Source organism: Leuciscus leuciscus (genome assembly GCF_965113295.1).
Source record: "Leuciscus leuciscus genome assembly, chromosome: 16".
NCBI lineage: Eukaryota > Metazoa > Chordata > Actinopteri > Cypriniformes > Leuciscidae > Leuciscus > Leuciscus leuciscus.
The window spans coordinates 19,724,254-19,737,194 of NC_138740.1; the positions used below are offsets into that span (position 1 = coordinate 19,724,254).

General features: G+C 40.1%; 1 protein-coding gene across 6 annotated transcripts in view; it reads left to right on the forward strand.

Annotated features, from left to right (window-relative positions):
- The first annotated feature begins 3,235 nt into the window (after positions 1 to 3,235).
- nrg2a (neuregulin 2a) overlaps positions 3,236 to 12,941 on the forward strand; it is a 90,330-nt gene continuing 80,624 nt past the window's right edge. For 2 of the 6 annotated variants that reach the window (XM_082141028.1, XM_082141032.1), the window contains exon 1: positions 3,236 to 4,299. In XM_082141028.1, coding sequence (XP_081997154.1) covers positions 3,888 to 4,299 — 412 coding nt within the window. In that variant the 5' untranslated portion in view covers positions 3,236 to 3,887. The remainder of the gene's footprint in view (positions 4,300 to 12,941) is intronic. The other 4 variants (XM_082141030.1, XM_082141033.1, XM_082141029.1 and 1 more) reach the window with 3 other exon arrangements.

Here is a 12,941-nt window from a genome sequence, read left to right on the forward strand (position 1 = left end):
GACGGACGCACGCACGAGCTCAACGCTGTGCGCGTGGAGTCTGATGTCAGCACGCTCAGCTGGAGAAAATCAAACAGCTCGTGCGCCTCGCAGTGTTGCTTTCGCGATATTGCAGTTGCTGGAGATGCTGTTGAAGCTGTCAAACATATATTGTTCACATACATCTCATATGAGATTTATTCTACATATTATGGGTAGATTCGCTGAGCTAGAAGCTGCAAGTGTTGTAGAGTCAAAAACCAGTGTCATAATAACCTTTTTACTGGGTTGCGAATTTAATTTGCACCGATTGTGTTTTATTATCTTCCTTAAATGTCACAGTTCTTTATCCTAGCCTCCTATGAAAAAGTTTTTATGGTTTTACCATATCATTTTAACTCAATGTGTTGTTTCAAATAACTCAGAAGGGCTTGCATTTTCAACGGATGATAACCTAGAACTAATTTGTTTGTAACCTGATTGAATTTTAATTACCCAAAGAAACATATAGGCAACTCAGGATCTGGAAAAAACAAGGGTGCTGTATTATACTTACGGTGCTTCAATGAACCATTAAATTACCTTTTATTTTTAAGGGTGTAGCAAGTGGAGATTAAATTACTTATGGAATAAACTTATTCAAAAGTTTTAAGTGTTTAGAAAAGCGTGATTGAGATGTTTATCATGTTTGATATGATCAAATGATTTATAGAGATAGGTGGATGTGTTGCCTATATGTTGACGACACGTGGATTGTCTTAATTCATGTTAGGCCTAAGTTGTAAGTGTTTTTACGGTATAAAGACTTTTATGAATAATTTCGTTAAACTGATATTTAGCTATGAAGGCTAGAGTAGTTTGGTCGGTGGAGGTCGTGGGCAGCGCAGTTTCAGAACCATGGACAGTGACCGCTGGCTGAGTCCGTCACGCGCATCGCTGCGTTTCTAATGGTCTATCGGTTTTGAATGTTGTCTTTAGCGAGTTTGTAGTATGCCTGTGTAAAATGAACCTACAATTAATAAAGAGATTTGTAACTCCAGTACTCAGCCTTCACATTACTTAAACAAAAGAAGTGATCTAGAAGTGTTATTCTTTTGACTGAAAAACATAGACTATACTAGCAATAAAAGCTATGTTTGTATCTATTTTTTTTTTATTAAAAGTCCTTATGTTATTATTTTACCTATCACAAGTCTATACAAAATAATGCAATATATAAACACTTTCGTTCAAGATATGCCCTTTAAAGTGATAATTAACCCCCCCCCCCCCCCCCCAAAAAAAAATCATCTTCGGAACACAAATAAAAGTATTTTTGATGAAATCTAAGAGATGTCTGTTCCTCTATTGACAGTTATGCAACTACCACTTAGACATTACAAAAAGTTCATAAAGAGATCGAAAAACATTTTTCTGTAGAGACTTGATCGCTTTACATGATGAACAGATTGAATTTAGGATATGCGCGAGAATAAACCTCATTGGTTCTTGTGTAAGCTCTGCTGAGTAACACCAGAATGAACCTCATTGGTTTTTGCTGAAGCTCAAACATGCTGCGTAACACCAGAATGAACCTCATTGGTTCTTGCTGAAGCTCAAATATGCTGCGTAACAGGAGAATTAACCTCATTGGTTCTTGCACCTAAAACGAACATGCTTGAGCTTCTGTTTACCATAACTGCTCTGTGCATTGATGAATGTGTATATGTGAAAGAAGGCTTAAATTAAATCTGTTCAGTGTATAAAGCGGTTGTATCTCTTCAGAAAATTTGGACTAAACCGCTCTATTCATATGGATTAGTTTAACAATTTTTTTATGAACTTTTTGAAAAGTGGTAGTTGTGTAGCTGTCAACAGAGGGACAGAAATTACTCATATTTCATCAAAAAGATCTTCATTTGTGTTCCGAAGATGAACGAAAGTCTTACGGGTGAGTAATTAATAACAGAATTTTCATTTTTGTGTGAACTGACCCTTTAAGGACAAGCGTCTGATTTTTTAGACCAATTTATCTTGTTACTTTATTTGTGTTTTAATGTTTATCAGCAGGAGACAATCGCCAACCCTGTTACAGTTTTATATCTGATTATTTAAAACCGAGGTATTTGTAGAAGTATTGGCATTAACCTTATTCTTTTTTTTCTTCTGATAAACACCTTTGTCATGACCTTGTAAAACTGTCAACCGTATTATTATTTTAAAGGCCTATATCAGCATCATGATATTTTTGACCAATTTAACTTGAGATTGCACAATATACATCTTTAACACTTAAAGACGTTCTTTGTCTGATAGAATGCATAAAATATCATGATGTATAGGCCTATATTAAATCACTTGACAGTTAGGCAATGAACAGTAGCTCAGTTTATTACAATTTTGTCTTGAAGAAAGCAATAAGCATCCTATGAGCAGTAAAAACTCAGCAAGGGGCAATTTATGTAATTTTACCACTGTGCATTGAGCAAAACCCCATAACCCCAAGTTAATCCAAGGTACACTGGTACTACTACCAATACTTTTCGTTAAATTATAATTGAGTAAGTAGGCCTAATACGTTTGAGGGACCACAATTTGCACTATTTCTGACCCATGATTCCCAGTCATCTTACATGTTAGAAAAGGGTTGTGGCTCTGACGTTCTGTGCGCAGAGAACAGCAGATGTCGCCCTTAGTGAATTTGGAGCTACGCTCCTTTGCAGATCCACAGGTTCAGCCTTCATTTAGTTCAGGATTTAGGTTATTTTATACATCGTTCATAACCGGTGAAAGTCTAACATTTAAACTCCCTTTAAAGTCTCCTTTTAAACATTGTGTCTTTTTCTATCATTCATATACACAACAGTATGTGTCTACATCTTTTATCGTCTTGTGCACATATTTTGTGTTTGATGCAGTCTGCTGCTTCATCCGTGATGTTCCTTCATTTCATTTGTTAAAAATGTTCTCATTCGGCCAGGCATCAGCAATGCAACGAATACCAGACGTAGCCTATGGATTTGATGCAACGCCTCACTATATATTTTTCTTCTTCTCTGAGGCAGAGCAGCGAATGTGACCTGAATGCAGGGCATGATTTAGTAATGGAATGAGACGCAAAACTCATTCAAAGCTCATTCATTCGCACTGTTAGCCACCGTACTCAAAGCAGCGCAAACCTGAAAAACCTCCTCTTTTTTTTTCTTTTCTTTTTTTTTTTTTTTTTCTTCGATGAGGATTGGCGATGGGAGAGATCGTGGATTGACCATTTTTCTCGGGGTGTCGGAGACTAAAGACGCACACGCCGGCGCATGGGCGTTCGTTTCAGCACCCCAGCCGTGAATCTGCCGTTTGTGCGGGGAATCTTGCCCTGATAGATCGGGGTGGCGGACAGAGACGGGGCGCGAGGGATACGGCAAACGCGTTTTATCGCTACGAAAGTGGATTCTTACAACGTTTGTGCTGAGGGGATATCGAAAGTAGCCCTAATAGTTTACTGCAGTATTTCACATTCGACTGCAGTGGAAGATGCACAGCACCAGTGGCGAGTAGGGCGCGCTCACCACTGCAATTTCGGGGCAAAGATTGACTGGCGGCGTCTTGCGGATACCTGTTCGTGTCTTCGGAGGAGGCAGCGTCCACGACTTTACCTGCATTTTAGGATGCGCTTCGGCAGAATGCAGTTGAGGGATCTGTATTAACCCAGCAGCATTACGCCGTTTCCGGTTCCCAGCTGGTGTTTCCCGATTGCAAATCTATCGGAAAAAAGCAGCGGATCCCGATGGCATGGACACTTACGCAAGGTCTGCCGCGCCGCCGTGCTACTGGAGCCTATTCGCAGTCTCTTCAGCCTTCAACCCAGCTCCACCGCCATCGCCCCGCAGCCCTGCCGCAACGCGACCACCGACCATCGAGCCAAAGCAGGCGGCATGAGGAGGCTTGATTCGGTACACTTATCCATGCTGCTCATCGGGGTCTCCTTCGCCTGCTACTCCCCGAGTCTGAATTCCCTGCAGGACCAGGCTTACAGATCCGCCGTAGTGATTGAGGGCAAGGTGCAGTCCGCGCCTCAGAACGTCTCAGCGGAGCCGTACAGTGTGAATGTCAAAGTCCTGGACGTGTGGCCGCGGAACAGCGGGGGTCTGGAGCGGGAGCAGCTCGTCACCGTGGGGGAATTTGGCTCGGAGGCTCCGTGCGCTAAAGTGAAGAAGAATCACAAGTATATATTTTTCATGGACCCAACTGATGAACCCTTGGTTTTTAAAGCGTCGTTTGCGCCCTTAGATACAAGTGGGAAGAACCTGAAAAAAGATGTTGGGAGGATCTTGTGTGAAGACTGCGGTAAGTTTATGCCCACAACATGTTTGTGCATGGGGCTTGCAAATTGACTTTGGCCGTCGGCATCGGTTGTATGCTTATGTGTAGTGCGGATGACATCCAAATGTTTGGTGTAAGTAACAGATGGGGGCTTGTGGGGGCGTCTCTGCAGCAATATTGGGCAGGAATAAAGCGCTCAAAGGTTTTTCATGGTATCATCAGGCATATGCAAAGACATACGCTGTAGGCACACGCGCGCTCCTTGCTCATTTGTAGGATCCTTAAGACAGAATTGTAATAAACTGATATAGTGTGCATGGCGTCACCATTAGACAGGGCCCATAGCCAAGTAAGGCTTGTATGCCCGTAAATGAAAAGGTGCAGAAAGTCAGAATGACTCAGAATATCTTCAAACGTGGCCGTCAGGACCTAAGGCTCATTGCTCTGTTGGGAATAGAAAGTTGCTGGTCTGCGCTTGTGTAATGGGCCTTCAGAACAACTGCACTGGGAGTGGAGCCTTAAAAACTCCACTCAGGACGCAGGGAATATCTTCCAGCCAACAGCAACTGTTTTGTGTCACCTGTTTGCGCGCCGCATTCGTATTAAATTTTATAATAAGTTAATCCCATCATTTTTCTTTTTGACGGGACATTCCTCGAAAGCACATTATACAGGTTACTTGGGATTCATCGCGGCATCTCAAATCTCACAAAAAACAAAAAACACCACTGCATTTTTTCTCAATGTTGTGATATAACTAGAAGGTGCTACTACTGTGTCAGTAAATGTTTTCCACAGGCCTACTGTCAGAGGGCTCTTCTAACTCGTTTAGATGGTCGCTGTCCAGGGTGCTGTAGGGTCAAAAAAGGAGAATGGAAATATGCTAATGGTTTTCAGATGTATGTCTTCAACATAGCTATTGTCTATGTTTATGTTACTTGTGCTTTATGTTAACTACTATTAAGTAACTATACCACTAAGTTTTTTTTTTTTTTTTAAGTTTCACAAGTAACTTTGTTTTATTAGATCGCCTACTAGTTCTTATTCTTTTGTTACTGGTCACTGTCCTGGCAAGTAACTATTCCATTGTTATGATTGACAAATAGCAAAATTTTGTTAATTTTATGGTGATTCAGATATCAACTATTTACTTCCAAATATGCATTTCAATTGTTGCTGTACCAATTCCAGTTTTACTGTTAACTCTAATACTTATTGTTTAGTTAGGCCTACATGTAACTATTCAACCATTGGTATTTCAGTTGATAGCCTACTAGTCACATGTTAATCATAATAGGAAGATTTTTGTGCCATTTAGAATGTTCATCTTATATAACAAGTAAAAAATCAACTGTTACTAGATGGATAAGAATCTAGTGTGTCTCATTAATAGGCACTAGTATCTAATAAATGAGTACCATAAAACCTAACCATTGGGATAGTTATTAATAAGATCTTGAATGCAATGAAAAAGTACTTCTATCTGTAAGTTAATAGTGAAACATAATGGTTTTCTTAGTAGTTATTAATGTAAATACAACTTTAAGAAATAAATGTTAAAAAGTTTGCTACAATATGCTTTCATAAGCTGCATGTGCTAGCATATTGTAGCACACAGAGGCCTTGAATGAACTATATCGTTTTGATTTTTCTAAGCACATCAATATATTGAGGATCTTGTCCCATGGTTTCTTTTCAAAGATCAACGAGTGCTCACTAGATGACTTTGCAGTTTCTTCTCTTAAGTTCCATGAATCGAACCTCTGCATTGAACTAACCTGTGTGATGCAACAAAAAAATATTTACTCCGTTTGCCTTGCAATGAGACCGCAGCCCACCATTCACTTAAGAAAGTGTTGCTGTTCATCATCATGCTTACAGTGACCATACATGTTTGACAGTGATGTGAAAGGGTTCTGTAAGAAATTTAAGGGGTAAAAAGAAACATGGCCACAATCTGACCTCCAATGGCATGACTGTATGTCTCTCTGGACAGAGTACGATTCAAACAGGAAGGCACTTCCTGTTCTCTTTCTGAAGTCTTTTTCAAATATGTCAGGTCTGATGGGTGCCTCAAGTTTTGTGTAAAAAAAAATGTTTCTTCTTCTGTCCCTAATGGCTCAGCCTAGATTGAAAGCCTGTAAATGCAGGTATTTTGAAGAGTTCTCTTCTTGTTTTTTATAGAGGGAGACCTACATATCACCCATGAGGAGTGACAAGTTGGTGGGTGCTTGCTGTGTGGCGTGCTTCTCCTCCAAAATGTGTTTTACGAAAGATATTTAGATAATTATGATTTGAAAATGATGAAAGTGATGTTTGGAGTATTTGATGCTCCTCTTTATGTGCGATCCTGATTTCTCCTTCCCCCTGTGTGGAGGTCACAGCTGTATCGAGGTGGCGGTCCAGAATATGCCGGTGGCTCAATATCATTGATCCGAAAGAGCTCTCGGGCAAAACTGCATGACACAGGACAAGAATAACAGCTGGTGATTGACATGCACAGAGGGAAGGACTTATTTCACAGATGCATATGAAGGATTTTTGGCCGGACCAAACGCGGAGATTTTTTCGTAACAAAATCCAGTGTATTTCTCATTCTGAGTGACATGGATAATTTACCTCAGGAAAATAGCACATGATTTAAAAGGCTGTAACAAGAGAACTGCCTGAGGAGATTTAGTTATGATTAGCCACATATCTCAGCTACAAGCTGGATTCGGCTCTGGGAAGGAAATTGATGACTGCCGTCTTACTGCTGGACACTCATGGTGGGTTGTCGTCTTGTTAATGGGATGGTGGCCATATCAAAGCGCTAGTTTTATAAACTTGGTCATATTTAGGATACTCAAGCGGGATTATGCACTCTCTTCTCCAACATGGCCCACTTTTTCCATAGCTCAGAGAAAAGGAAATCGCTCTCTGCAGCTCGCCCACACATATTTCATGAGCTGGACACAAGTATTCGGCGAAAACCTGCTTGTTTTGTTGCATTCGAATTGTAAAACAAACCAATATTGATATGCTTTAGTCAGTGGTTTGTTAGACTTTCTCACTGGGTTGTAAAAATTCCGCCATTGTCTATTATTACCTGTCATTTGTATTTTTATATCTTAATGATAAGACAATATACAGCTTTTGTTTTCGTTGCAATTTAAATTTTTAATCATGAACTTACAGTACGAGCATATAGGCTAGACTATGCATTTATTTATTTATGAAGAGAACAGATGAACAGAGACTGCGCATCACTTTTCATGTCCAGATGAAGCAGATTTTTTGACAGCAGAGGCCACTAAAACACGGTCAATGCAGTATTACAAAATACAGTTATGATTAAAAAACTTTTTGTATCTGCCTGAACTCAAACATTCCTCCTGGCCCGTATTGATTTAAACTGGATGCTCGCCTCTGTGACGGTAAACGATAAACATTGTCTGTTGCTTGTCCTTCATCTTCAGTGCTCGCCACCAACTGGACAGGGGTGAGAATTACAGTTACAAGTTAGATAAAAATGATGGACAGACTTCAGATTATTATGTCACTGCTAAAAAAAAATCTGACAGAATATATTCGGTTAACGAGACCACTGGCTTTAGTATAGGAAATTGTTGGCAAACGTAGGCTTGCAGTTTGGCTAAAAGGCAGTAAAGCATTCTCTCTCCGTAAAGGGATATTCCACCCAAAAATGAAAAAGTCATCATTTAATATGCTTTTTGTCCAGAGTGCCTTTTGTCCATTAAACATAATGTTGTTTTGGTCCCCATTGACTTTAACTTTTTCAACTGGTTTATTCCATATATTCTTGTAAATATTATCTTTTGTATTTTAAAGGGATAGTTCACCTAAAAATGAAAATACTGAGAATTTTAGAAGAATCTGAGAAAATTCCATCGCACGCACATGCACGCACGCACACACACACACACACGCACACACACACCTATCATTATGAAGACATTCCATGCGTAATGGTTTTTATATTGTACAAACTTTATATTATATCCCCCTACACTAACTCTATATACCAATCACAGAATACTTTCAGAATTTTGACTTTTTTAATTAAAAAACATTAGTATGTTAAGCCATTTTAATTACAAGGACTCAGGTAATGTCCTCATAAACCATGTTTACGTTGTAATAGTGTAATACCCATGCCATTGTATACATTTGTGTCCTCATCAATCCTAAAAACAAGCATACACACACTGAGTCATTTATCAAAATATCTTCTTTTTTTTGTTCCACGGTAGAAAGTCATTAAGTGGCGAGAAATGATGACCGCATTTTTATTTTTGCATTAAGTATCCCTTTAAATGATGATGACGATGTTTTTCTTTTTTTTGTGAACTCTTCCTTTAAGATTTTCTGGCAACACTTTACAATAAGGTCCCATTAGATAGCATTAGTTAATGCATTTACTAATGTTACCAACAATGAGCAATACATTTGTTACATTGTTTATTAATCTTTGTTAATGTTAGTTAATAAAAATCTAATTGCTCATTGGTAGTTTATGTTAGCTCAAGTCAATAAATAATATTAATAGACAATTTTAGATTTTAATGTATTACAAGTATTGAAATTACCATTAAAGGTGCATTGCGCAACTTTTCATGTTAAAAATACCCGTTTTTCTAACCCATACATGCTTAAACAATTGCCTGATGGGCTGAATGAGCCCTTCTCTGATCACTGCGATTGTCTCTATAATCCTGTACAGTAAAATAAATAAGAGGGATTCGGGTCGGAATTTGAGACTGGGCGTGACGTCATGCGCGTTCACGGCACGCTCACCTGGCTATGTCTTGCAGGATTATGTATTCGCCGCCATTCTCCGTAGAAGATGGATTCTAAGAGACCGGCTTGTAGTTCATTTCAAACACCAACGCAAACTCCACGTAAGATAAAAAAAAGAAAACTTTTGTCTAGTGCAACCAAAAGGGCCAAATTGGAGTCAGACAGGCGTCGGACTAAGACGCGAGTAAACATAGGGAAAGCTTTCAACAAATGGAGAGTTGCAGTTTCGCTTGCTGCCAGAGGGGGCATAGTTCTGCAAAAACTCAGAGACTTGCGCAATGCACCTTTAAGATTAACAAATGCTTTAGAAGTATTTTTCGTTGTTACAGTTGTCGCTCCCTCCAGTAAAACACTAGCCTGACTACGTCAGACTTCGTACTTCCGCTCAATTTCAGTTCGCTTCTGTACTCAGTCTGAGATAGCGACCTATCTCCCAGTTTTCCTCCGGCCTGAAAACAGCCGGCCAATCAACGAACAGAGGGCGGGCTGAGAGCCGTGACGTATAGACGCTGATTGTACCGTGGATGCGTAGATTTACTTCACATAATCTGCAAAAGTCGTTCACAGCCATGTTCACTCCGGTATTTCCTATATACTGTCTATGGGTATTTCACTCTATGGTTTTGTTTTCGCATCATACATGTGTTTACAGTGGAAGTTCGATGCGGCTGAGCCGGCGCATAACACCCGTCATAACCAAACGTTGGCTTGATTTCACTGACTGATGGTTTATTCAGATTCAGAACATCGATTCCTCATTCGCAATTGAAATGGATGACTAATATGAAGATACTGGTACAACAGTAGTTCAGTAGTTAATGAGTTAACTAATATCAACAAATGGAACCTTACTGTAAATTGTGTCCACCTTTTCTTCCTGCGTTTATGTCTTTGTTTAAAACATGTGCCACAATGTATATCACAAGACTTCATGTTAACATGTAAAAGCACCCTGGTCTCTGCTGGACAGTTTGTCCCCTGGTAGTCAAGTTGTGTTTCCCTTTAAGCATAATATTAGCTATTTCAGGCCTGGAACATACAATTTGACATATTCTGCTTCTGAAATGCAATTTAAGACACACATATGTGACCCTGGATCACAAAACCAGTCACAAGTCGCACGGGTATATTTGTGGCAAGAGCCAACAATACATTGTATGGGTCAAAATTATAGATTTTTCTTTTATGCCAAGAATCATTAGGATATTAAGTAAAGATCATGTTCCATGAAGATATTTTGTAAATTTCCTACTGTAAATATATAAAACATTTATTTTTGTGAGTGAATGCAGCATAAATGCGAACATAAATGGACAACTTTAAAGGCGATTTTCTCAATGTTTGGATTTTTTCGCACCCTCAGATTCCAGATTTTCAAATAGTTGTATCTCGGCCAAATATTGTCCTATCCTAACAAACCATACATCAATTGAAAGCTTATTTATTCAGCTTTCATATGATGTTTAAATCTCAATTTCATAAAATTGCTCCGTGTGACTGGTTTTGTGGTCCAGGGTCACAATTAGTACCCTGTCTTGTACATTTGCAGATGCATATTAGGTTTTCAGGCAGACTATCTACTGTAGGTTCACTTTTCGAGGTAGAGGAGAAAACAAAGCAATCAATTCGTTATAACATAATTCATTTACGCTTCACCACAAATTTACAGCAGCTGATTTTGTCCCATATTCTTGGTTTAAGAGCCTGTCCATGTGCAGGCCTGTACTGTCCGTCCCTCTGAGCGCCTGCTGTTGAATGACTCTCGGGTGAAAGCAGCGGTGTGGATCGACTGGCTGAAAGTGGAATACCGAAGATGGGCTTCCCATTGATCCTGGTCACGCATGATGATGAATGTTTGTGTTAGGTTGCTCTGCATCCTCCCTCTGAAGATAGATTCATACACTGTGACCCTCTTCATCGCTGTTGTATGGAGTGTAGGGCTGACAGGAGACATATGGAGGGCCTCCCGAGTGTCAGCTGTACTCTGGGACACATATTGTTACCTAGACTTAATTACTGCGTTGATAATGGCTTTCAGCTCTCAGTCCTGCTCTCTGTAACATTTCAGCAGATCATTTCAGTTTCGGCACGTTTAAACAGTAGAAAACTAGATGATTCTTATGTAGGATTTGTGCCATCACTTGTTTTATATTGAAAAGAGTATTTTCTTGCGGAATATCTATTTTTGCTTATAATATAGAATTTACCCTTTTAATTTATGTATTTTTAAAGCCAGGTTCACATTGTACGATTTTGGCCGCGATTTTGCCCTCTGAGACAAATTTTGTGAATCCTGAAAGATTCCCCAGAACTTAGGCTAGAATCGTTAGTTTGACATGTTCACTGACAGCCAGATTTTAACTTCAACAAAATTCTGGCACTGTCAGAAGATTTCACACACAGTCCTGCAGTGTGGCTTCTCCTATGACAACCGTCAAATCAAAAACCATAGGAGCGCTTTTGTTCACATTTAAACATTGATCAGCGAACATAAACCATAGACAGTAAAAGAAATGGACACAGCGACCCCATTGGATTCAACGGAGAAAAGTGAAGTCAATTAGAAGCACTCACTTCCTGATGGCTGAGCGTAGTGCGCAGACTCAAACTGAGCTTGATGACGTAGATGTGACGTGAGCAACCCGACTGTCTTCTAGTTGCTGTGCCAAGAGAAATCTGAATCATTCCCTTCCGAAACTTGCAGAGACGGAGAGTGTGAGTAAGAGGTGTCCATGAGCTAGTAGCAGGAGCAACTTTTGCTAAGTATTTTGATTAATTATTTTGTCATTTTGCCTCCACGTCCCCCCGATTGCCTGCGAGCTTCTCCTCCTGTCTATACGGTCATTTCTCTACTGTGCGGACAGAGAGTCGCGTGGTTATGACGCAATCGTTAGCCTATTTTTACAAAAACTGCTTCTACGGGGCCATAACGTAAGATACAAGGTAATGGAGCCTTTTATATTCTTTTAACAGACCGTTAAAGAACGTGACTCACACATCTCCCGGACATACTGTAGAATTCAACCGGGGGGCAATGTTCCGGAAAACATTGAAGCTTCCCCGGGCGCCGCCGTTGATTAGCAGACCATCACCTGCTGTTAGCATTCCATTGACTCCCATTCATTTTGGCATCACTTTGACAGCGAATAACTTTACATCTGAGGTGTTTAAAGACTCCATTTGTCCATTATTTATTTCTAAAGCAACACGAAAATGTATAAAAGGCTCCATTACCTTGTAGCTTATGGCCCCGTAGAAGCAGTTTTTGTAAAAATAGGCTAAAGATTGCGTCATAACCACGCGACTCTCTGTCGCACAGTAGAGAGATTACCGTATGGACAGGAGGAGAAGCTCGCGGGCAATCGGGGGGACGTGGAGGCAAAATGACAAAGTAATTAATCAGAATACTTAGCAAAAGTTGCTCCTGCTCCTGCTCCTCATGGACACCTCCTACTCACGCTCTCTGTCTCTGCAAGTTTCGGAAGGGAATGATTCAGATTTCTCTTGGCACAGCAACTAGAAGACAGACGGGTTGCTCACGTCACATCTACGTCGTCAAGCTCAGTTTGAGTCTGCGCAGTACGCTCGACCATCAGGAAGTGAGTGCTTCTAATTGACTTCACTTTTCTCCATTGAATCCAATGGGGTCGCTGTGTCCATTTCTTTTACTGTCTATGGTCTTGACTGCCGTACAGTTTGACATTAATGACAGCTGAGATCCTACAGAGTGACACGGCTTACAGCGGTACAGTCTGACAAGCAACAGTCGTAAAGGACTATTATTAATCGTACAGTGTGCACCCAGTTTAATTTTGAATCCTTCCTGCTTTAAAAGTGTTGAGGATGAGAGAGAATATTGTTTGCTC